The 22,353-nt window shown below is 52.8% G+C and overlaps 2 protein-coding genes across 2 annotated transcripts in view; one reads left to right on the forward strand and one right to left on the reverse strand.

Annotated features, from left to right (window-relative positions):
- The window catches only part of CMTR1 (cap methyltransferase 1), a 56,223-nt gene extending 52,841 nt beyond the window's left edge, over window positions 1-3,382 (forward strand). The window contains exons 22-24 of the mRNA XM_005873774.2: window positions 462-574; window positions 1,159-1,267; window positions 1,972-3,382. Coding sequence (XP_005873836.1) covers window positions 462-574; window positions 1,159-1,267; window positions 1,972-2,104 — 355 coding nt within the window. The 3' untranslated portion in view covers window positions 2,105-3,382. The remainder of the gene's footprint in view (window positions 1-461; window positions 575-1,158; window positions 1,268-1,971) is intronic.
- Window positions 3,383-4,917: 1,535 nt separating this feature from the next.
- CCDC167 (coiled-coil domain containing 167) overlaps window positions 4,918-22,353 on the reverse strand; it is a 17,685-nt gene continuing 249 nt past the window's right edge. The window contains exons 2-4 of the mRNA XM_005873786.2: window positions 6,778-6,872; window positions 6,557-6,609; window positions 4,918-5,247 (exon numbers count right to left, since the gene is read on the reverse strand). Coding sequence (XP_005873848.2) covers window positions 5,144-5,247; window positions 6,557-6,609; window positions 6,778-6,872 — 252 coding nt within the window. The 3' untranslated portion in view covers window positions 4,918-5,143. The remainder of the gene's footprint in view (window positions 5,248-6,556; window positions 6,610-6,777; window positions 6,873-22,353) is intronic.

Genomic DNA, 22,353 nt, shown 5'->3' on the forward strand with positions numbered 1-22,353 from the left:
GGGGGGGGGAGGGGAAGGATAGCTCAGACCTGTGGGTCACATCCTGGGTGTGCACCTGCTCTAGCCTCGGCTCTCAGTGCTCTCGCGTTAACTCTGTACTGGCCACAGTGATGTTAGGGGTGGTAGTCAGTAGACCAGTGGCAACCGTGGTGTCAGATCTTATCCTTACTGGTGTCACCCTGAAACTCCAGCAACAGCAATCTATCGGGGGCATCTGTCCCTTCCCACCTGCCTTTGCTTAGTTGGGAGTTCAGCGCCTAAGCCTGAGCTCCGAACCCAGCACTGGACTCACTTGTGTGGCTGGAGCAATTCACTCATGTCTCTGCCTCAGTTTCCTAGTTGAACTAAGATAAACTCTTGTGGTTGGTGTGATTTTGATGATAGCAAGAAACTATGGCTAGGGCTTCCTCTTTCTCATGCACACACTCCATTTCCTGCCCGCATGCCTGCTTGGGAACCAGGTTGGAGATGAAGATCATCAAGGGCTCCAGCGGCACCCCAAAGCTCAGCTACACAGGGCGGGACGACAGGCACTTTGTGCCCACTGGTCTCTACATCGTCAGGACAGTGAACGGTGGGTGATGAGCGACTGTTTTCTGTCCCCGCCTCCCTTGGTGATGGGCCCAGGTCCTGCCTATGCCAGAGCTAGGGGTTCCCTCTGAATGTGGGTAGCAGCCAGGCTGGCATTTCTTTGAGGTGCATGGGGTGGGGTCGGGGGGGGATTGTGTGCCCTGAGCTGCTTCTGTTCTATGGTGGGTCCTGGGGTTAGGTTTGGGCTGGGAAGAGAGGAGCCCAACTCGTATATGCACGTGGTGTCCTCATGGCAGGAAGGGGGTGTTCTCGGAGGGCCACGGCAGATCCGGAAAGTCCGGCTTGGCCATTTGCATGCCCTGTAGAACCCCCTTCTTCAGGGCCCTCTGCTGGGGTCCCACAGATGTTGCCCTGGTGCAAGTTAGCAGGCCTGGGTGGGCTGGTTAAGTCTCTTAGCCGTCCTCTGGAGCCCCTTTAGGCTGGAGGGGCGGCGTCCTCACAGGCTGGTCTCTGCCTGCACGTTGGGGAGGGAAGGAAGAACAGAGTGAAGGAGGGCACACCCCTGCGTTGGCTTGCCCTGTTCCCCCTTGGTTACTGTGTCCTTCCTGGGCTCTTCCTCTTCCTCAGAGCCGTGGACAATGGCATTCAGCAAAAGCTTTAAGAGGAAGTTCTTCTACAACAAGAAAACCAAGAGCTCTACCTTTGAGCTCCCTGCAGACGCCATTGCCCCATTTCAGTAAGTAGCCTGCCCCTCAGCAGTCCCCGCACTCCTGCCAGGATGCTAGCCAGTCCTTTGGGGCACAGCCCAGGTACTAGGACCAACTGCTGCCCATGCAGGGGCTCCTCTGAGCAAGGACCAGACTCCTCTCTACAGGGGTGTGGAGGGCGGCCTCTCCAGGGCGTGGCTGGGCCTGGGCAGTAAGCTCAGAGAGAGGGATGCCAGGACCTGCTGGATGGTTGGGGGTCCTGGGTTCCGGGAAGGATCCCACTTAGGGCACCTGCCCCATGGAGCAGCCACTGCTTCCCTGACTTGCTGACACTGTCCTGGTGGTGCGAACACGCCGAGTGCCCACAGCCCTGCCTCTCGTAACTCCGGGTCCCAACTGTCCTTGTCAGGACTCAGTGTCCATTTGCCAGGTTGTTGATTGTAGGTTTAAGCAGCCATTCCGATGGATGCCAACAGCAGCAGCAGCTGTTTATTGGGAAAAGGTGGTTTCCTAGGAAGTGAGGAGGAGCGGGAGCCTTCTGGGGTTTTGGCTGCCAGAAGGAAGACCCTCAAGTGGCATCCTTAATAGTGATGCCAGGACCTGCTGTGATGGTTGGGGTCCTGGGTGGGGACCTCCCCACTTAAGTTCATCCCCTAAACCAGTTGCCAGGGGTGGGTGGTAATCTCTTGGTCCTGATCTCTGGCTACAGCCCTCTGATTTCCTTCCTTCCCAGCATCTGCTACTATGGCCGACTCTTCTGGGAGTGGGGGGATGGCATCCGTGTACATGACTCCCAGAAGCCCCAGGACCCGGACAAGCTATCCAAGGAGGATGTCCTCTCCTTCATCCAGACGCACAGCGCCTGAGGGCCCGGGGACGCCCACTCCTACTGACCGCCCTGCTGTTCAGAGTTAGGGTGCTCTACCTGGGCCCCTCTCGAAAGGGACAGGGGAGCACAGCCTGGCCATGAGGGGTGGATGGTCTCCTCTCCATCTCCCCTGAAGAGCTCAGTCGGGGGCCATCAGAGGACACTCACATGTTCCTTCTGGGACACCTTTCAGACTTTCCTCCCCGGAGACCTGCCTGGGAACTGTCTCCCCTGCGAGGACTCAGCCTGAATGACGCTGCTCCTACGTGGTGTGCGGTCAGGGCCCAGGGCACGTGGGGCTGCGGAGGACGTGTCAGAGCAGCAGGGCTTTGGCTCTGCTGTTCTCTCCTGTATCCTGTAGACTCACTTTTCTGAGTTCTGTGACTGCCCTGAGGGTGGCCATGCCCCAGCTTTGCCCAACTTTTTACTGGGCCAACCCTTAGTGGGTGAGGCCACTGTCAGGAGCTGGCCAGGAGCACCTGCTGTACAAATCAAGGTTTTGTTTCTTTGAACTTGCTCTGTTTTGATGCCAAGTTGGAGAAGATTTTCTTGTCTTGTCCCCCCAACCCTGTCTTGGTCTTCCCTGGAGTTCTCAGCCTGGACCTCTGACAGTCCCGCAGGCCGGGAAGGGAGGTGTGTGGCCACGCCCCTGACACCACACCAGGATGCAGGTAGCACTGTCTGTGGTAGTGGATGTGACTGCCTCCTGGGGTGGTAGAGCCTTCCTGGGCCCCATCCCCTTTTGATCCAAACCTTGAGCAGCTCTAGAAGGGGAGGAAGCACCCTCGAAGCCCTGCCTTTTTCTGTGCCCCAGCAGCAGTGGCCCCACTGCAACAGAGGGTACTTCATTTGCCACAGCCACCTTGCTACCCTTCCCTTCTTCCCCGTAGGGGGTACAGTCACTTTTGCCATTCTCTGGTGTTGGCTGAGGGGGAAGAGGTGAAGCTGGGCAGTAGCTTTGGGTAGGGATGGCACTGGTGGTTGTTTTTAATGGGAAATACCCGCCAGAGACGTTCATACAGGCTCCCTAGGGCCCCCTCCCAGTGCTAGACTGGTTTCCATGGAGATAGGGCACTGAGGCTCCCTGTCAGGTTGGAATTGGCTCCACCCTGCGGTGGGGGTGTGTCTCCAGCCAGTACCCAGCTCTCCTGCTTCCCCCCCCTTCCCTGACCCCCAGGTTGGCAGCAGCACTGCTAAAATGTTGTATTTCCACCCAGTTCTGGGTATATGTGTGTCTTGCAAAATCTTGGATCATTAAAGATAAACATATTTTTAAGGCCTGTGTGGCTCTGTGCTGGGGCTGCTGCTGGTTGTCCTCGGTGTTTGGTCTGGGACTGGCTTAGATAAAACAGCTTGGGCTGAAGGTGAAGGGGAGGAAGTTGTGCTGGAAGAAGAGAGGGTTTGTTTAATCGGAGCCTTGTCCAAGCTCAGGGCTCTCAGAGCTGCTGCTTGCTGCCAGAGAGGGGCCCAAGGAAGTCGGCAAATTATGCAGCTTCTGTTAGAAGCCAGGATGGGAGGATGAATGAACCTACAGCCCAGCAGGGTAGGGAGGCACTTTCCCCCTTACATAAATCACACAGCTCACTCTGGTGATACTGTGACAATCCAGGATCAGTCTGTGACTAAAATAACAGAGGTGTCAGACCAATTAGTACCACTAGACCAGAGGAAGAAGGGAGGGAGAGATGGTTGTGCCAACCCCCAGCCAGCATCCCTCCTTCCTGTGCCTGCACTGGGGGCTGTGCTTGGGGTGGGAGACACGCAGGTGCTGAGGGCACCTCCCACTCCGGTCCAGGCTAGTTCCTTCCCCAGTCCCATCACTGCTGGTTGCCTCTAGAGCAGTGGTTCTCAACCTTCTGGCCCTTTAAATACAGTTCCTCATGTTGTGACCCAACCATAAAATTATTTTCGTTGCTACTTCATAACTGTAATGTTGCTACTGTTATAACCGTAATGTAAATATCTGATATTCGTAGGTGACCCCTGTGAAAGGGTCGTTTGACTGCCAAAGGGGTTGCAACCCACAGGTTGAGAACCGCTGATCTAGAGCCTGCCTGCACTTTACCTGGCTCCTTCTCCCTGGCCTCATGGTCCTTCCCTGAGCTCCCAGGGCAGCTCCTTTCCATGTTTTACTTACCTAATTGGGGTGATCTCAGCTCCTAAGCCCTTCACCCTTTTGGTTGCCCTGTTCTGTCTACCTTGCTCCAGCCTCCCACACGGCATCCTGGGCCCTGTGCTGGGACTCAGGTTGGGGGATGTGCTCAGAGGCAGCTTGTGATGTCTGTGTTTGCGGCTCCTGCCTCCCGATCCTGTCGGCCCCACCTCTACCGCTTCTCCCAGCAGACCCCGCCTGATTTACTGCCCACTGTCACCATAAGTCAGTCTGGTCATTACCATGGCTCTTGTAGCCCACTCACTCCGCCAGACCTCGCCAGCCTGGCTGCCTCTTCAAGACGGATTAACTCCTTGCCTCCGTAGGACTGCCAAGCGACCACTTCAAGTCCCCAGTTGCCCTTCGCTGCACAGGCTACCTTTTTCCTGCCATAGTTGCAGGCAGGGCATGACAACGTGTTTGGTGGGGGTGGTGGGCACGTGGCATGATGCCCAAGCCCTGGAAATGGCTCTCAGTGTAGTTCAGGCTTGGGGAGTGCTTCCCGCTGTCTTTATTCCCTACTTAAGTTGAGGGCTCACATTCACAACCCCCCTTCTGAGTTCTAAGCCAAGAGCTTTCCCTTGAACATCTCTTCTTCCTTGGTTCCTGAGTGCCGCCGCCCCCCTCCCCCGCACCCCCAGCTGCAGTCAGACGTGACATTTACTCAGCACACAGCCGCCTGGGTGTTCTTTATTGCCTCTCCCTTGGGCTAAGGGAGGAGCCGGCACAGTCCTGGAGACCAGGAGCGGAGGCAGGAGGGGCTGAGCCAACAGGAAGCCCTGCTCAGTGTCTGGTGGGGTAGAAATGCCCTTGTACCTTGGTCCTCTTGAGTCCTAAAGGGCCTGCTTGGCTGTGACTGGGCTGTTGACTGGAGAAATCGCAGGCTCACATAGGCCAGTAGGCGTAGATGAGGCTCAGGAGGATGAAGATGGCCACGGAGAGTAGCATGTTCTTCCGGTTCTCCTGCCGAAGCAACTTGAGCTCCTTCTCTGGGAGAAAATGGTGTTGGACAGGAAGTTTAGGCCCATCTGCTATTCTCAGCTGCCTCTGCCTCTCCCACAAGTGGGTACACACACTGCTGAGGGCCGAGCTGCTCCCTGCCAGCCACTTCCTTATCCATGAAAAGGACTCTGTCCTTGATCGTCACAACCTTTTGGCTACAGATCCCACCCAGCCTCCAAAAGTCCCAACACAATGCTACTCAACCATTTCTCTTCAAATGCAGTTGAAGTTGAGGATGGAATGTGTGAGGGGTCACCAAAAGGCCACATGTGAAAGCCAAGCTATGTGGTGGCATGGCGTCACCAGGTGAGTCCCTCCACTTGGCACTGGGTGGGCTCCGTGCCCTCTGCTGGACGCCCAGCCAACAAATGAGGGACACTAAGAGGAGGCAGTTTGTGCCGTGAGGTAGTTGGGCTCACCTCTGGCAGAAGCCAGTCCTCTGCAGCCACACTGTCTCAGTGGGGATGCTGTGATTTTGTGTGAAAATTGCTAGGGTGGAGGGCACTGATGTCCCGCCTCTGCCTGTGAGAGGGAGCAGGGAGATCCTGCAGACCAGCTCTGGGCAGGCCAGACTGAGCCCAGGCTCAGGCAGGGGTGTGTGCACATGCACTGCACACACTGAGTGTTTCTTCAAAATCGGTCCCTTTGGAAGGTTCCCTGCCATGTGGACTGTTCTGGGCTGGTTCTAGGCCAGGTTTGGCCCCTCAGGGAGAACAGAACAGACAAGTTGGATGAGCCTCTGCGGATCAGCAGGCAGGGGCAGGAGGGCGGAAGGGGTGGTGGTGGGCCCAGCAGCTGCCCTCCCTCTAGCTCAGTGCCCTGCCAGGGTTCTACCCGGCTGTGCCCCCAGCACCCAGAAGGTGGCAGCATTGCTCCACTCCAGTAGCCCTTCAGGGCACCCAAGTTCATCCTCCTTCAAGGTCCCCAAGGCCCCGACTCCCATCACAGGGTTTTCCTGGCGGGGGGTGGGGTGGGGGAGATGGTGGCGGGGGACAGGGAAAACAGCCCTCCCAAGTCTGGGTGGATGTGAGAATATTTTCTGGGCCTGGCTACTGTCATACCTTCGTCCCAGGAAGAACAGACCCACAGGCCTCTCTATCTCCCTTGGAACAAAGGAACAGACCTGCTCTTCTTCCAGGCTGCTGGGCTGATAGTGGGTTCCTATAGCCTCCTGGGGGCTGACCCCTCCTGAAGAGCCCCCTGGATTCCTGTCACCTCGTGGGCTCCCTGGGCCGTCTGTCCCTCCTGACCCTGGGACTGGAGGGTGGGGCTGGTAACGAAAGGGAACTTTCTTACCATAGTTGGAGGCTTTGTTCATCAGGCTGTTTTTCTCCTTCTCCAGAGACTTCCTGTGAGGGGGGAGGAGTTTTGTGGCTCAAGCCTTTTCCTTCCCACCCAAGGGGCAGCTGGCACTCCAGGGCAAGTTGGACAAGGGCCAAGGTCTCTGTGGCAGGTGGAGGGGCCCAGATTAGATATGAAGGGCTGAAGAAGGGCGGGAGGTGGGGCAGGAGCATTACCTGGCCTCTGGGCTCAGCTCCGCCCCATAGAGCCTGGAGTTCACCACCTCCAGGTCCCTCCGACATTGCAACAGCTTCTCCTCCAGCCCATCGATCTGAAACACAGCACACCAGCCGCTGGAGAGGGCAGCAGAGCCTTCCACCTTCCAAAATAGGCAGGGTTCTGGGATGGGGAGGAGGAAGCCCTGTCATCCCTAACATTTCTATTATGCTCTCCTCGGCCTCCATGTGGTACAGCCTGAGCCCCACTGGAAATGGCCGGGGGTGTTGCTCAGGGCCTCACAGCCGCCCTGAACATGGCAGACGCCAGCCACGCAAGGGTATCCTGGAATGAAACGAGATGTTCTGGGAAGGCTCGGCCTCTCCAAAGCACCCCACGCACGTGAGGGGTGGGTGGTAGAAACCGAGGGGCAGAACCAGAGGTATTTTCCCACTGATGTTAAACTAGTCTAAGTTGTAAGAATATATATTTTACCATGAGAACCAATACAAAGTATTGAGTGTAAAAAAATGCAGCTCAAAAACTTCTGTTTCTTTCTGATTGGGTTCTTGAGGCAAAGTATTGCCCATCATCAAGGTAGCTGTAACCTGTGGGGCAAAATTGCTTCTGAAAGGTTGGTTGCCAAAGTTATTAGTTTTCTTATTTGTTTTGGTTATAATTTCAGAGATGTACACTTGATAAAATAAACCCTGGGTCCTGGTATCATGCATTTGGCCTTGAAAGTTCATCTGTGTCCATCTGTCCCCAGATGTCTGTCTAAATGGCCACCTCTCTGGGCCTGGGACTGGCTTGCTCTTCTTGAACCACTGCCCTGCTGACAGGAGCCTAGATGGGAAGGTTCAGAGGGCCCGGTAATGCTCAATTTTCCATCTGACTTAACTCATTCTCACCACGTCCCTGGGAAGGATAGCAACTATGACCTCTATTTCACAAATGGGAGAAAGGGCCCCCAAACAATTCTCTGAGGAGTCAGAGCGAAACACCCCTCCCCTCTTAGGATCTTAGTCAATTCCCTGCTCCAGTCCCTTTTAGAGTGGCCCCTGAAGAGGCGGGACCAATGATCACAAGTACGAATCCAAGTCCCAGGCCTGTGGTCAAGCCAGTGTCGGAGTTGCACTTAAGTCCCTAGGCCTGCTGCCCCTCTCCCTGGCCAGCACCCATCCTGGGTCAGCCATTTCCCTCATCCCAGTGCCTGGCACAGATGATGTACCATCTATCCCCTTTCCTGCAGCCCAGCCTGCTGCCAACTCTGCCTCCGGAAACAGGGTCCTGTGGGAGGGAGCAACTGCATCGCGTTGAGTTAATTGCCTGGTTAATTGTGTCATTTCTCTGCTAATGGGCACCAAAGGGACGGTTGTCCTGGGAAACAGCCCCAACCAGGAGACAGGGCCTGTGCCTGGGGAGGCCAAAGGCCATCCTAGAATAGGCGCTGTAGGGAGATGAGCTCTGGGGAGCCAGGCTCCAGGAACAGCCACGGCTGATGCCGATGGTCAGTGGAACCAGAGCTGGAGCTGGGGAAAGCAGGTACTTCAGGCAGCCATGAGGCCCGGTCTTGATAGCAGCACCCCCAACACACAAAGCCCAGCCCCTCAGGACCCTGAGATTTGCTGTTTCCATTCCATGGTATAGAAACCCCAATCAGAACACCGAATTCCATGCTGGGTCCTACACAAAGCTTAATTCTTGAAGCTCTACCTCCTCCATGAGGCCTCTGCTGGAGGGGTACTGCCTCCTGCCCCCAGCAAATAGTCAGTCCTCTCATGAGGCTGAGCATGTACTGTCATTCCAACTTCGTGTGTACAAACCTCATCTTCCCAGATGCTGGGAGCCCCGAGGGCAGAGGGTGTAAACTTGGAGTTTGGGGTTCAAGTCTGGCCCAGATGGACCCATTGCACTCATATATGTGCCTGCTTGGCCCCTAGGGCTGGCTTTGTAGCTCCTGTCCTAGAAGCATGTTGGCCATTTGTCTCCTTTGTGACCACAGGCCTGGCCCACTGCAGTCTTTGTAGCCATGGAGTAGGGTTGGGCATGGCTGGGGCCCAGGAGCTGGGATGGATTTAGGCCTCATGTAGCAATGGTCACTGAAAGCCTCCACTTGTGCCCAAAGAAGCTGGGAGAAGTTAGGAGAAGCAACTGTCATGCACATAGATATGGCCTTTGTGGATCACCTAGTGCAGTATTAGTCCTTGGTTAGATTTCTCCCTGCCACCCCTTGGGCCAGGCCGTGGTTTGCATGTCATTCTGGGAAGGAAAAGTTTGGGGATTTCCATCCCTAAACACTTCTAGAAGGCTATCAGGTGTCCAAACAAGCGCTAACTGGCCCGGAGCAAGGCCAGGAACTCATGCTAAGCAAAATCTTTAAATTGAGGTTGGCAAGCTGCAAGTGGCCAAGCCAATCTGCTGCTGTGCTCCGGGCAGGGCCTGTGGAGCTGGCAGTCGGAGGCCTTTATCTGAACAAGCCCAATTTCTCTGCAGTTCCACTGAATATCCCCACTTTCATTTACTACTTTTTAATGAGGCTTAAACAGATGAACACAAATCAAGGTTTTAGGGACTCAAGTTCTAACCTCCCTCTATGAATATTTATGTCCTGCTGACAGCTCTTTCTGACTCTCTTCTAAATAGCAAGTTCCCCTTCTTTGTAACCCAGCTGCTGGGTGTGGGCTGAGTGGGGGGAGGCTGAGGCTGTCAGGCAGCTGGCTGGCTCTTAGAAGGCCGCTCACCCATCCGCAGAAGGTGACTCTGCTGGCAAACCCCTGCAGCACTTGCTGAAGCAGAAGCTGGCTCTCGGGCAGCTGTAATAATGGGTGCAGAGATTCCACGTGACCTTTGGCTGCAGAGAAGGCTGGGAGGGAGGGTCAGGATGCATCTTTTAGTTGTGACTGGAGTCAGGAGTGGTGGCTACAGAGTAGAACTGACAAGATGGGCCCAGAAATGGGGCAGAAGACTCAGAAAGTGGGCCTTAAAGAAGACCCTAGTTAGATTTTCAGTCAACTCTCAATGACACGCACCTGGATTATGCTCTTTGCAGAGTCCCTGCAAATCTGCAGTCCTTAGCTTTCACTCTGCCGGCAGGCTGAAGGCAACCGAGAAGATAGCAAGGCTCAGGAGAGAAGACACAGGGCTTATGACCAGAATAAGGAGACAAATGGCAAGAAGATTCTAGAAACATAAGAGTCAAAGCTGGGCAAGCAGTTGGAAGCCCAAGTGCCTAGAAACCTGAAATTGTGGCTCCTGACAAGTGTGGTCACGTGGAGTGGGGCCTGCACCCAGGTGCCTCAGCTTGTCGCTCACGTGCCATATTCCTTAATCCTATCTTTGTAGAACAAAGATCATGTTTCATATTCCCAAGGATGTGAGGATGATGTGAGGCAATACATGTAAGGTGCTTGAACAGTACTCAACGCACATAGTGGTTCAGGAAGTATTTGCTACCATTATCATCAGAGAAGTTTTCACTGGATCTTTGGGGAATAAAAAGAAAAGTTAATTTGTGGCAAGAGGAAGAGAAGGAGCTGGATGTGTGTGGGGCTGATGGACAAATCTGCCCTGGCCACTGGCCGGTAGCAGTGGGAAGAGGAACCCCTCTGGCTGGATATGGCCATCCTCTGAGTCAGCGGGGAGTTCAGGGGTGGAGACTGCAGGGTAGGCCATCAGGACAGCAAGGCCTCCACAGGCCAGCCCATCCAGCTGGCTCAGGACATGCATACTCGGAACTTTGTCACTGGCCTGGGGAGAAGCTGGGCTGGGGCCCTGGAGCCAGCACCAGGTTGTAGAGGCTGGGCCTGGTGGAACCCAAGGATGACAGGCTGACAGCAGTGGCTAAGGGCAAAACAGACTCATGTGGTCTGGGCACTCTGGGGAGACATGGAATGGCAGGTGGAGCCTCGGTTCACCCACACCATGGCTCTATGGGTCCTGGCACCCAGCTAAGCTGGGAGCAGGAATGCGAAGCCCCAGGACTAAGGCAGAAAGAGGCCCCATCATAAGAGATCAAACCAACACTAGTGGGGAGAGTTACACTTTGGAGGCCATGGAGACTCCCAGGACACATGCTGGATAGCAGGATAATTAGCAGGAGGAGTGTGGCGGCCCAAGACTGGCTCCAGTGCTGGGATTTTCTTGGCGCTGTAGATGGGTAGCAATGCTGGCTATGACTGTCACAGGCAAATGGTTACAGCCAAGGAGGGGACTGAGACAGGGAACTCATTCAGACAGTACGGGGGGCCCCCGATGTACAATAACATTAAGAAGTGTCCATACATTACGTTTATATTCAGAAGACCAAGTGCCCATTTTTATACAGGAAAATGAACACTAAGTCACTAAGATGACAGCAGGTGCAGCATGGCTGCAAAGTAACCCAAGGAAGTAAAAAAGGCAGTGGTGTGAGCTCCCTACAAGTTAGCAAACTGTGCCCGGTAGGTATTGTGGAAACTCATATGCAAGCAGTTAAAGGACCAAGCAGTCAGTGGTGAGTATGCAGGGTGTCCTGGTGGGTAAGTCTGTAATTTGACCCCGAGACCAGCAGTGGCTAAAACCTGCCCTGGGGACTGCTGGCCTGAGCCTAGACAGGGAAGATGGAGAGCTGCGAGGGGAGAAGGAGAAAGGAGGGAAAACGAGGTCTATAAGGTAGGAAGTGGGAAGGAGCATTCCTCAAGGAGGAGGGAGCTGACCATCTAGAGAAGGCCTGGAGCCAGGATCCAGGAAGTCTGTACTGTATGGGAAAGGCCCACGAGTAATTCTGCCACAGAACCACTGCCTTCCTATCCAAGCACAGACTGCGGACTGGGTGCCTGGCGGGTGGCTTTGAGAGTGAGCAGAGGAGCAGGCTCAGCGAGAAGTATGAGGCCAAGGATCCTCCACAGACGCAGGGATGTTTCCTGCAGAAGAATGTTAAGATTTGAAGTCAGTCCAGCAGTCAAGGTCACCATGGGCCATGACCCCAGCCAAGTGTGGCCATTGCTCCTGCTGGCAGATGCCAAGGAAAAAAAGGGCTGTTCATTTTCAGTCATCAGGGGCAGGGACTCTCCCGGTGGCCTTCGAGGCCCCTCCTTCAGATGCAGCTCCAAGGCGCTCTGATGACAGCTCAGAAACCCCCAGCAACTAAGCAAAATCCCCTCTGCCATCTGACTTGGGGAATAACACCTTATTCTCAGAGCTTTAAGGAAGTCTCCCTGGGGTCCCATATGCCATAAAACCACTGTGTTAAGAGAAACTGTAAAATTCGTCTCAAATTCCCGTGAGGCATCTTTTCAGGAGTATGGAGCCTCCTGGAATTAAAGTCCTCAATGAGACCTCTTTGGGGGCAAGAAACATGAGTGTCAGCTCACACACAAACTGCCCAGCACACTGGTCGGGTCAGGCCCCACGGGGCCAGCTCCAGGCCTGGCTGCCACCAGGGCCTGGCATGCAGCTTTTATTCTGCTGACAAGAACGAGCCATAGGCTGTGGCACCATTATGGAAGCTTCCCCTCTTGAAGGTGGCTAACTGGTGCTCCCCTGATCATCTTGACACTCTGGGAGGGGCTCCCTGCCCGCTCCCTAAGTTGCCACTGTTTAGGGCCAAGCTTTCTTCTGGGAAAGGGCAGAGGCACCCTCAGGGCTTGGCACTGGCCACTGCTTTCTAGTTCAGGAAGTCATTTCCGGTCTTGCTGGCCTTGCTCTCGGGAGCTCCCAACCGGTGAGAAAAGTGGCTGGGAATGAGTTCACCCCAGGAGCCAGGCAGTGGTTACAGGGCACATCCTGCACCTGCCTGGCCAGGTCCTTGCTGGGCACCAAGATCTACTAAAAAGCATGGTGCTGCGGTATCTGAGCCCAACTCAAATCAAGTTTTGTATGTCTAGATGGCACAGAAGGAGTCAAAGCTGCCTCATGGAGGCCAACGGTCCACACAAACTAAACCACAACCGCCCAGGAGAGGCACCACTGCACATGCGCCATGTGCAGGCACTTCTGCGCTCCTCTCGATCCCCTCGTGGGACGCTCACAATAACCCCAAATGAGCAGTGTTATTAGTATCCACATTTTGCAGCTGAGGAAACTCAGGCCATGGAGATGAAGGAATCGGCCAGGCTCACACAGCCAGTCCATGGAGAGCCAGACAGTCCGAGTTTGGGCTGCTAGCCACCAGCCTACATCAAGAAAGCCCTGAGCCACTCTTAGCTCCTGGGTGCAGCCTCCACTCCTTACACCCTGGGCTAGACAGTTTGTGGGCAGCTTCATATATGCTACCCAAGGTCAACATCAACTCTACAAGAAAGGGACTGCCCCCATTTTAGAGAGAAGCTAACACCCGGCATAGAGATTTTAAGCAACCAGCCCAAGGTTATGTGATTGGGAAGTGGCAGAAGTGGGGTCAGGAATCTGAGTTTTTCTGCTCCAGAACTCATGCTCCTTCTTTAAAACCCCTCGTGAAAACATTCATGACAAAGAAGGGCTCTGTGGAAACCATTCCAGGTCCTGGTCCAAGTCCACCCAAGCTTGCGATCTGGCCTCCACAGATTCTCTGCTCTGAGTAAACGTGTCCAGGGCTTTGCTGGTCTCTATCCACATAACAGCTACGATCCGTGAGGGAAGAACCTGACAGATCCATTTGCTGGGAGACAGTGAGACGGGAGCCGAGCATCTGCCCTCATGAAGGCAATTACCCTCCACCTGCCGGCTGCAGCACCCCAGGCACCCTCCCCGAAACTGTAAACTGCCCAAGCGCCTTCCCAAACCCACAAAAACAGACCCAGTGTGCCCACTTCCACCTCTCCCACCCCCTGTCCAGTGTGCAGATGATGTTTTACCGAGTTGTACACTTGAAACCTGTATGGTTTTCTTAACCAATGTCACCCCAATAAATTCAACTTAAAAACAAAAAAACCAGACCCCGTTTGGAGAAGGAAAAGGTGGGCTAGTGGGCCTGATGTGCCCTTCCTTCCCCAGAGGCATCTAAGTCTTTCTTTTCACGAGTTAATTCACAGCTGAGTGGTGTGAGCTGTCCCAGCTCCAGCCCGCAGCCTGGGAACTGGGTTCTGGAGATCCACCCATTTCAGCCTGGAGGCCCCGGGTGTTTATTATATCCGGCAAAGGAGCCGCACCACCTGCCCAGATGGTCTCTGGCAAGAGCACTGGGCTTTCCATCTGGGGCCTCAGGCCACACAGCCAAGCCACATGGGGGACACAGGCCTGTTTTTCCGGTGAGTGGCTTCAACCCCCAAAGGGCTGATTACTCTGGCATTACTTAAGGGGTGTTTTTCTGTGGAGGAGGCTCCTAGGGCTCTGTGGGGGCAGAAAATCCTCCACCCATGGCTCCCCAAAGATCAGGCCCTGTGAGAAGCTCCTCTCCGGGACTGAGCCAATGAAGACAGGTAACCTTTCCAAATTTTAATCAATGAACAATTTTCAGGGGAAGCAGAGCGCCCAGGGGCTTGTGTCTCTCGAGAGTCACCCTGGCCCTGGGTCAGGAACACGAGGGTCCCTGCTGAAGCCCACGCAGCCCCGAGACACCCCGAGACCTTCGTGTGCCAAGCAGTTGCCAGGAGAGACGCCACTCTCTGCCTGCAGCCTTCATCTGTCCCTGGCCAGAACGTTGTTTGGAGTTTGTTTTCTCTTCTTTCCCCAAATATATTTTTTGATAAATTAGCAAAAGCTTCTTCATCGCTGAAAGGCTGAAAGCATTTTTCAAGAACTGGCATCTACCCCGCGCCTTATGAATTCATTAATTAAGATGCTGGCAAACAGCCACTCCACACATGCTGACATCCAGCCGTGTTAGGTAATGAGGTTTTAGTCTCCTGACCCCCGTCAAGTGGAGCGGAGCCAGACACAGGCTGCCGAGAGAAATCACCTGCCCACTGCTGACCTGTCGCTTGTGCCTGGCAGCAGGTGAGGCTCATTTAATGGTCAGCGGCCCTTGAACAGTCTCCACATGTTGCCAGCCTTTCTCTCAGCCCCTGGCTGGGCAGTACCCAACTGCCTGATCCACTGTGGCCTCCTAACCTCTGACCAGCAAACCACTCAGATAGGCCCAGGTATCAGAGACAAGGGTTCAAGTGCCTCCTCCAGCCACTCAAGCCAATTGGGTAGATATTTATTGCTTGTAGCCCTTGTCTCAGAAAATTGGTAGGCTCTGTCAGCTCCAGAGCTGAGGCTGCCTTCATCCACACTCAGTGCGTCTGCCCCCCCTCCCCTCAGGGAGCTTACAGCGGGACTGACATGAAACAGATAATTGTAAGTGTCAAGGCTTCTTCCTCTGGCGCTCATCCTGTCTAGGCCATTTTCTCCTCTCAACCTACCACCTCAACTTAATTGTCACTGATCTGGGCCTCTTTTTCTGATAAGGATTCCAGTAAATTCTAAACGACTACCATTAACTTTTATTCCCTACAGCAGATACTATTAGTTGGCCAACACAGCATCGATTACCAACCCCCTTCTTTGTCTGACTCCATTACAGAAGTGAGAAAAGATCAACAGATGTTTACCAGCCTCACTGCAGCTAGGAGTGGTCCTGACCCAGTTCTGGCCAATAAGATGTTCCAGAAGTCTGCTAAGAGACTCTGGGGAGGGCTTATGCTTTGCTTATAAAAGGCACAAAGAGTGTTGTAGTTCCTTTCTCCTTCTTCCTTATTTGAAGTTGGATATGATGAATGGAATTTGGGCAGCTATCTTGTGACTACGAAGAAACAGCTAAGAGAAAGCAGAAATACCAGCCCTGACATAGCTGCGCTTTAGAACCAATGCCACCAATCTCCAAATTTTCTGGTTTTTTTTGGGGGCGGGGGGCAGGGGGGAGTATCCTCCTATTTGTTTAGGCCAAGGGTCACTGGATATATAAACATTTGTGGGCCATTCAAAATTATCAACTTAAAAATTAGCCTGCTCTATTTGGTCAAACATTTAATTAACTCACCCCTAATGCCTTGGCCGGACCAGACCAAATGATTTCATGGGCCTCATCCGGCCCTCAGGTCGGACATTCCCGTCCTGGTTTGGTCACTTGAGGTCAGTTTTCTGTAACCTGTAGCCAAAAGCTTTACAAACTGATATGTTTTTGTATTAGGGAACAGATCCAACCAAGTATCTCCTTTAAGATGTCAACTAAGACACTGCACATCTGTTAAGACAGCTGTCTGCTAAAACATCTACAGACATTAAGTTGAAGGGTCCAGTTTTGAAAGAAAAGCACAAGGACCAAGTAACAGCTCATCACTACCAGAGGTTTAAAAACAAACAGGTTTGACACCAGCCAAAATCCTATCACTTTATACTGAAATGCAACCTTTCCCTCAGCCAGAACCCGCCTATCAGTTTTGACTGAAATACAACTCCCCCCTCCTCCCATTTAGCATTAAAATCAGTACCAGAGAATGGTGATTTCTCATCTGAACTGTAATTCTTTCTTGCTCTTCAGAATGAACTCTCAGAAGTTAAAACGCATAGCCAGTTTTTTCCAACTCTGAAATCTCACAAGGTGGCAAATGAGTTGGATAAGAAGGTCTCATGAGTAGCCATGAGTGGGGGAGGCTAGGAGGTGCCTTGGTTGTCCTACAAGGTGACTGCCCCATACAGTTGGCCCAAGCCAGCCCTCGGGGTGAGTGCTGCCCGCTCAGTAATTGCTTCATTACAACAAGTGGGGACTGTTTGCAGGTGCTGAGATCACTCACTTGTGGGGGTTTTATTGCCCTGGTCAGATTAACAAACATTTCTGATTAAATCACCACTTCATTGGCTCTAAGCACACAACTTTTAATGAGGACAATATCTACTGCTACTGAGCATCAGTGCACATTCAATACTCAGACCCGCTGGGGGCAATGGACGAATAAGGTGAGGAGACAGTCAGATGCCAAGCTTTTTCTAAGGTGCACAGTTACAGATCTCAAATGTTAGAATATCCAAGCAAAAAGTAACCTTAGAGATCAAGATGGCAAATGTAAATATCTACTAGTATATTGGTATTGACAGGTAAAAAAAAATATTGGCAAATGTGACTGGTATAAGGTGGTATTAGATATCCCCCGACCCGCCCCAAATTCAAAGCATTTTAAAAACCATGTCAGCCAAACAAAAGACATCTGTCATCTGTATTTGACCATAGTGAGTCTGTAAACCCTGGTGAAGTTACAGATGAGAAAACTAAAGTCCAAACAAGGGGGTTGACTTAGTCATGATAAAAAACACCCACAAGAACCACAAAGGTGCTAATACAGAACACTGCTTATTGATAACTAGAGGCCTGGTGCACGAAATTCATGCACTGGGGGGAACCTCAGCCCTGCCTGTGCCCTCTCACAGTCCGGGAGCCCTCAGAGGATGTCCAACTGCCACGAAGGCGGAAGAGGCTCCCATAATCGCTGCTGCGCTTGCCAGCCGTGAGCCTGGCTTCTGGCTGAGTAGTGCTCCCCCCTGTGGGAGCACACTGACCACCAGGGGGCAGCTCCTGCATTGAGCGTCTGCCTCCTGTTGGTCAGTTCGCATCATGGCAACCGGTTGTTCCGCTGTTCAGCTGATTTGCATATTAGCCTTTTATTATATAGGATAACACTGCCAGGCATCTGTTAGGCACTTTAAATAGATTTCCTCATTTAATCCACAAAACCACACTGTGAGGTAAGTTGCAATCTGTGTAGACTGTGAAATGTCCACTAAAACAGTGGTCGCCAACCGGTGGTCCGTGGACCACTTGTGGCCCGTGAGGTCTGAAAGGTTGGTGACTACTGCACTAAAACACACTAGCTCCTTCTTCCACTGCAATCAGGCTGTAGTTGGGCATGTGGCCTCCTAACTGATGAATGTATTTCCCAGCCTGCCCCTGCAGTTAGGTGAGGCCTCGCTTCTCAGCTTGCATTTTGGCCAATGGAAAATGGGCACTTTAGGCCCAGGACTCTTAAGACAGCGGGTGTGCTTCTCCATTCTCTCTTTCCCAGCCAGTGGGTGTGGCCTGGTTTCATTCATGAGGTTACAACAAGGACCTAGGGGAAGGCAGAGCCACAAGATGGAAGGAATACAGCGGAACCACTACTGTCCTAGTACTCTACACCAGGGGTTGGCCAACTATAGCCTGTGGACCTGTTCTGTAAATAAAGTTTTATTGGAACACAGTCACACCCATTAATTTACATACTGTCTATGGCTGCTTTTGTGCTAAGACAGCCTATCTGAGTGTAGTTGATGCATGTTATTTGTGGTAGTTACGTTCTATAAAGCTGCCACCAAAAATGAATGAGCAAATACTGAACCAGGTTAGGTCCCTGTGAGCCTCCGGTCACATCATTATTATCAACAGATCAATAAAAAACCTTGTTTTGTGTGTATTTCTGTTTAAAAAGGCCTACTGTCATATATATTCTTGATTCATTAACATTGAACACACAGTCAACAATACTGTAACTCAGACCTGAACAAAATAACACACACATGTTATCTGTAAGGCACATGAAGCCTTCTTGCACTTTGGAAAACTAGACAGCACTACACTTGAGGGCATTTTAAACAGCAAAATCACCAGCAAGAAGCACAAAATTATAAAAAATGTGGCACTAAATAGACCAAAAAAGGGACACTTGTTTACTATATAAGAACTGAAATAAGGCCTGGTTGGTGTTGTTCAGAGGTTGAGCATCGACCTCTGAACCAGGAGGTCATGGTTTGATTCCCAATCAGGGCACATGCCTGGGCTGTGGGCTTAATTCCCAGTGTGGGATCTCTCTCATCAGTGATGTTTCTATCTCTCTCTCCCTTCCTCTCTGAAATCAATAAAAATATATTTTTAAAAAAGAAAAATAACTAAAATAAGAAGGCAGAACACTACCTTGTTCAAACTTAGTGGGATCTGTAGGCCTCCAGTGACCACAATTTTTTTTTGTTAACCCTCACCTGAGGATACTTTTTCCACTGTTTTTAGAGACAGTGGGAGGAACAGTGTGGGAGAGTGGAAGGGAAGGAGGAAGAGAAACATCGATGTGAGAGACACATTGATTGGTTGCCTTCAGCACCTGACCTCACTGGGGCTGGGGATCGAACCTGAAACCCAGGTGTATGCCCTTGACCGGGAATTGAACCCGTGACCCTTTGGTGCGTGGATGGATGCTGTAACCACTGAACACCACCAGCCAGTGCTCAACTTTTTTACTGCTTTGAGTTTGTCTGTGACTTACTGCAAAAGCACTCTAAGTATTGATTTGGGGGTTACAAATACATTTTAACAAGTAGGCAAATTCACAAATACAGACTCTATGAATAATGAGGATCAACTGTAGTTGCAACAGAGACCATATGGCCCACAAAGGCTAAAATATTTACTATCTGAACCTTAGAAACAATGTCTGCCCATCCCTGCTCTAGCATTTTAGAAAAAAAACTTTTCTTGTTCTTAAAACCACTGATTTTGGGGGGGTTCCTGTTATAGCAGCTTACCATGTCCTAATACAGACTATAAAGTCTATGCTCGTCCCACTACACAGTGCCTTCTCATTTACCATCTATTATTCTCTTTCAGAAGGAGATTCCTATTTCTATCAACCTTTTTTTTTCTACCAAGTAGGCTGATGTTTCTCAAGAGGTGGTACTAAAACCTCCTGCTTCAGCATGGTGTGTGTAGCTTGTTGAAAGCATCTGACTTGGCCCTGGCCGGGTAGCTCATTTAGTTAGAGCATCGTCCCAATATTCCAAGGTTGTGGGTTCCCCCAGTCCGGGCACACACAACAATCAACCAATGATTGTATAAATAAGTGGAACAACAAATCAATGTTTCTCTCTCTCTCAAATCAATCAATAGAAAAAACCAAATTATTTGATAAAAATAACAGTCCTCCAATCCCCCAAAACCGCACACACACACACACACACACACACACACACAAACACACAAACACACACATGTCCTACTGAATTACTCCAGGCAGGGGAGAATTCAACCCTCCATTGTAAAAAGCTCTACAAATGATTCTTAATGCAGCCTTAACTGTGAGAAGCACTGAACTGATAGGAAGCTCAAGAAGACTATTACCCTGTCTCTGTTTTTTAATCCTAACTGGAGAACATGTTTTCTTAATTGATTCTGAGAGAGAGAGAGAGAGAGAGAGAGAGAGAGAGAGAGAGAGAGAGAGATATCGCTGTGAGACAGGAACATCGACTGGTTGCTTCCCAAAGTGCCCAATCAAGGATGGAACCGCTGGGAGGTGACCTGAGGGGACTGTAACCGCTGGGAGGTGACCTGAGGGACTGTAATCGCTGGGAGGAGACCTGAGGGACTGTAACATCTGGGAGGTGACCTGAGGGACTGTAACCGCTGGGAGGTGACCTGAGGGACTGTAATCGCTGGGAGGAGACCTGAGGGACTGTAACCACTGGGAGGTGACCTGAGGGACTGTAATCGCTGGGAGGAGACCTGAGGGACTGTAACCACTGGGAGGTGACCTGAGGGACTGTAATCGCTGGGAGGAGACCTGAGGGACTGTAACCACTGGGAGGTGACCTGAGGGACTGTAACCGCTGGGAGGTGACCTGAGGGACTGTAACCGCTGGGAGGTGACCTGAGGGACTGTAACCGCTGGGAGGTGACCTGAGGGACTGTAACCGCTGGGAGGTGACCTGAGGGACTGTAACCGCTGGGAGGTGACCTGAGGGACTGTAACCGCTGGGAGGTGACCTGAGGGACTGTAACCGCTGGGAGGTGACCTGAGGGACTGTAACCGCTGGGAGGTGACCTGAGGGACTGTAACCGCTGGGAGGTGACCTGAGGGACTGTAACCGCTGGGAGGTGACCTGAGGGACTGTAACCGCTGGGAGGTGACCTGAGGGACTGTAACCGCTGGGAGGTGACCTGAGGGACTGTAACCGCTGGGAGGTGACCTGAGGGACTGTAACCGCTGGGAGGTGACCTGAGGGACTGTAACCGCTGGGAGGTGACCTGAGGGACTGTAACCGCTGGGAGGTGACCTGAGGGACTGTAACCGCTGGGAGGTGACCTGAGGGACTGTAACCGCTGGGAGGTGACCTGAGGGACTGTAACCGCTGGGAGGTGACCTGAGGGACTGTAACCGCTGGGAGGTGACCTGAGGGACTGTAACCGCTGGGAGGTGACCTGAGGGACTGTAACCGCTGGGAGGTGACCTGAGGGACTGTAACCGCTGGGAGGTGACCTGAGGGACTGTAACCGCTGGGAGGTGACCTGAGGGACTGTAACCGCTGGGAGGTGACCTGAGGGACTGTAACCGCTGGGAGGTGACCTGAGGGACTGTAACCGCTGGGAGGTGACCTGAGGGACTGTAACCGCTGGGAGGTGACCTGAGGGACTGTAACCGCTGGGAGGTGACCTGAGGGACTGTAACCGCTGGGAGGTGACCTGAGGGACTGTAACCGCTGGGAGGTGACCTGAGGGACTGTAACCGCTGGGAGGTGACCTGAGGGACTGTAACCGCTGGGAGGTGACCTGAGGGACTGTAACCGCTGGGAGGTGACCTGAGGGACTGTAACCGCTGGGAGGTGACCTGAGGGACTGTAACCGCTGGGAGGTGACCTGAGGGACTGTAACCGCTGGGAGGTGACCTGAGGGACTGTAACCGCTGGGAGGTGACCTGAGGGACTGTAACCGCTGGGAGGTGACCTGAGAGGGATTGTCCGCTGGGAGGTGACCTGAGGGACTGTCACCGCTGGGAGGTGACCTAAGGGACTGTAACGTATCAGCAACAAGATGCACTAGAAGAGAAATCACCTGATTCTCAGCTCCTCCAACGCTTCAACTAGGCTCTCCTCGAACCCTGTTTTCTTGTCTGTAAAAATCTCACAGGCTTGTCCTGAGGATGAACTGAGGATGCAAACGAAGTAGCACGTAGCTGCTGCTATATCCATATGCATCCATTTTCTTTCCCTCCCACATGCAGCAAATTATTTTTATTTTTTTAAATCCTCACCTGAGGATTTTAAAAACTTATTTGAGAGAGAGAGACTCCCATGACACGCCCTGACCGAACCCACACCTTCTGTTGCAGGAGAGGACACTCCCGGCAACTGAACGACCCGCCCGGGCGCAGCAAGTTATTTGTAAGCCATTTGGGGACACCGCCACTGCACGATCCTCTACAAGTTTCCACAGGTTCCCAAGGCAAGTTTCGTTACAGGCCTCAGGCCCCAGAGGGAAAATGTCCCATCGCAGTAAAGTTAAGCCACTACTGATACACGAAACAGTGTGGGCTCCCTAACCTGCAAGGGTCCCTCATCTGCAGGCCTCGACCCCTCTGTGCCCCCCTCCACTGCCCGCCCCTCTGGGTCCTCAATGAAGGTCTCCCTGCAGGACCTCATTCCCTGCCCCGCCCCCTCTCGGGGCCCCGGTTCCCTCCGCGTCTCTTCCCTCCGGAGTTCCCCTCCTCGGCTCCCATTTCTGCTGCGCCCCCCGCCCCCGGCTCCCATCTCTGCTGCCCCCCGAACCTCCAGCATCCGGTTCCTTCCTCAGACCCCTCAGCGCCCGGTACCCTCAGGGGCCTCCCAAGACCCTCGCGTCTCCCAAGCTAGCGGCGCCCTTACCCTTCACGCCTCCCTAGGCCCCTCCTCCAACCCCCACCGGGCCGACCCACCACCCCCCC

Source organism: Myotis brandtii, unplaced genomic scaffold, assembly GCF_000412655.1.
Source record: "Myotis brandtii unplaced genomic scaffold, ASM41265v1 scaffold420, whole genome shotgun sequence".
NCBI lineage: Eukaryota > Metazoa > Chordata > Mammalia > Chiroptera > Vespertilionidae > Myotis > Myotis brandtii.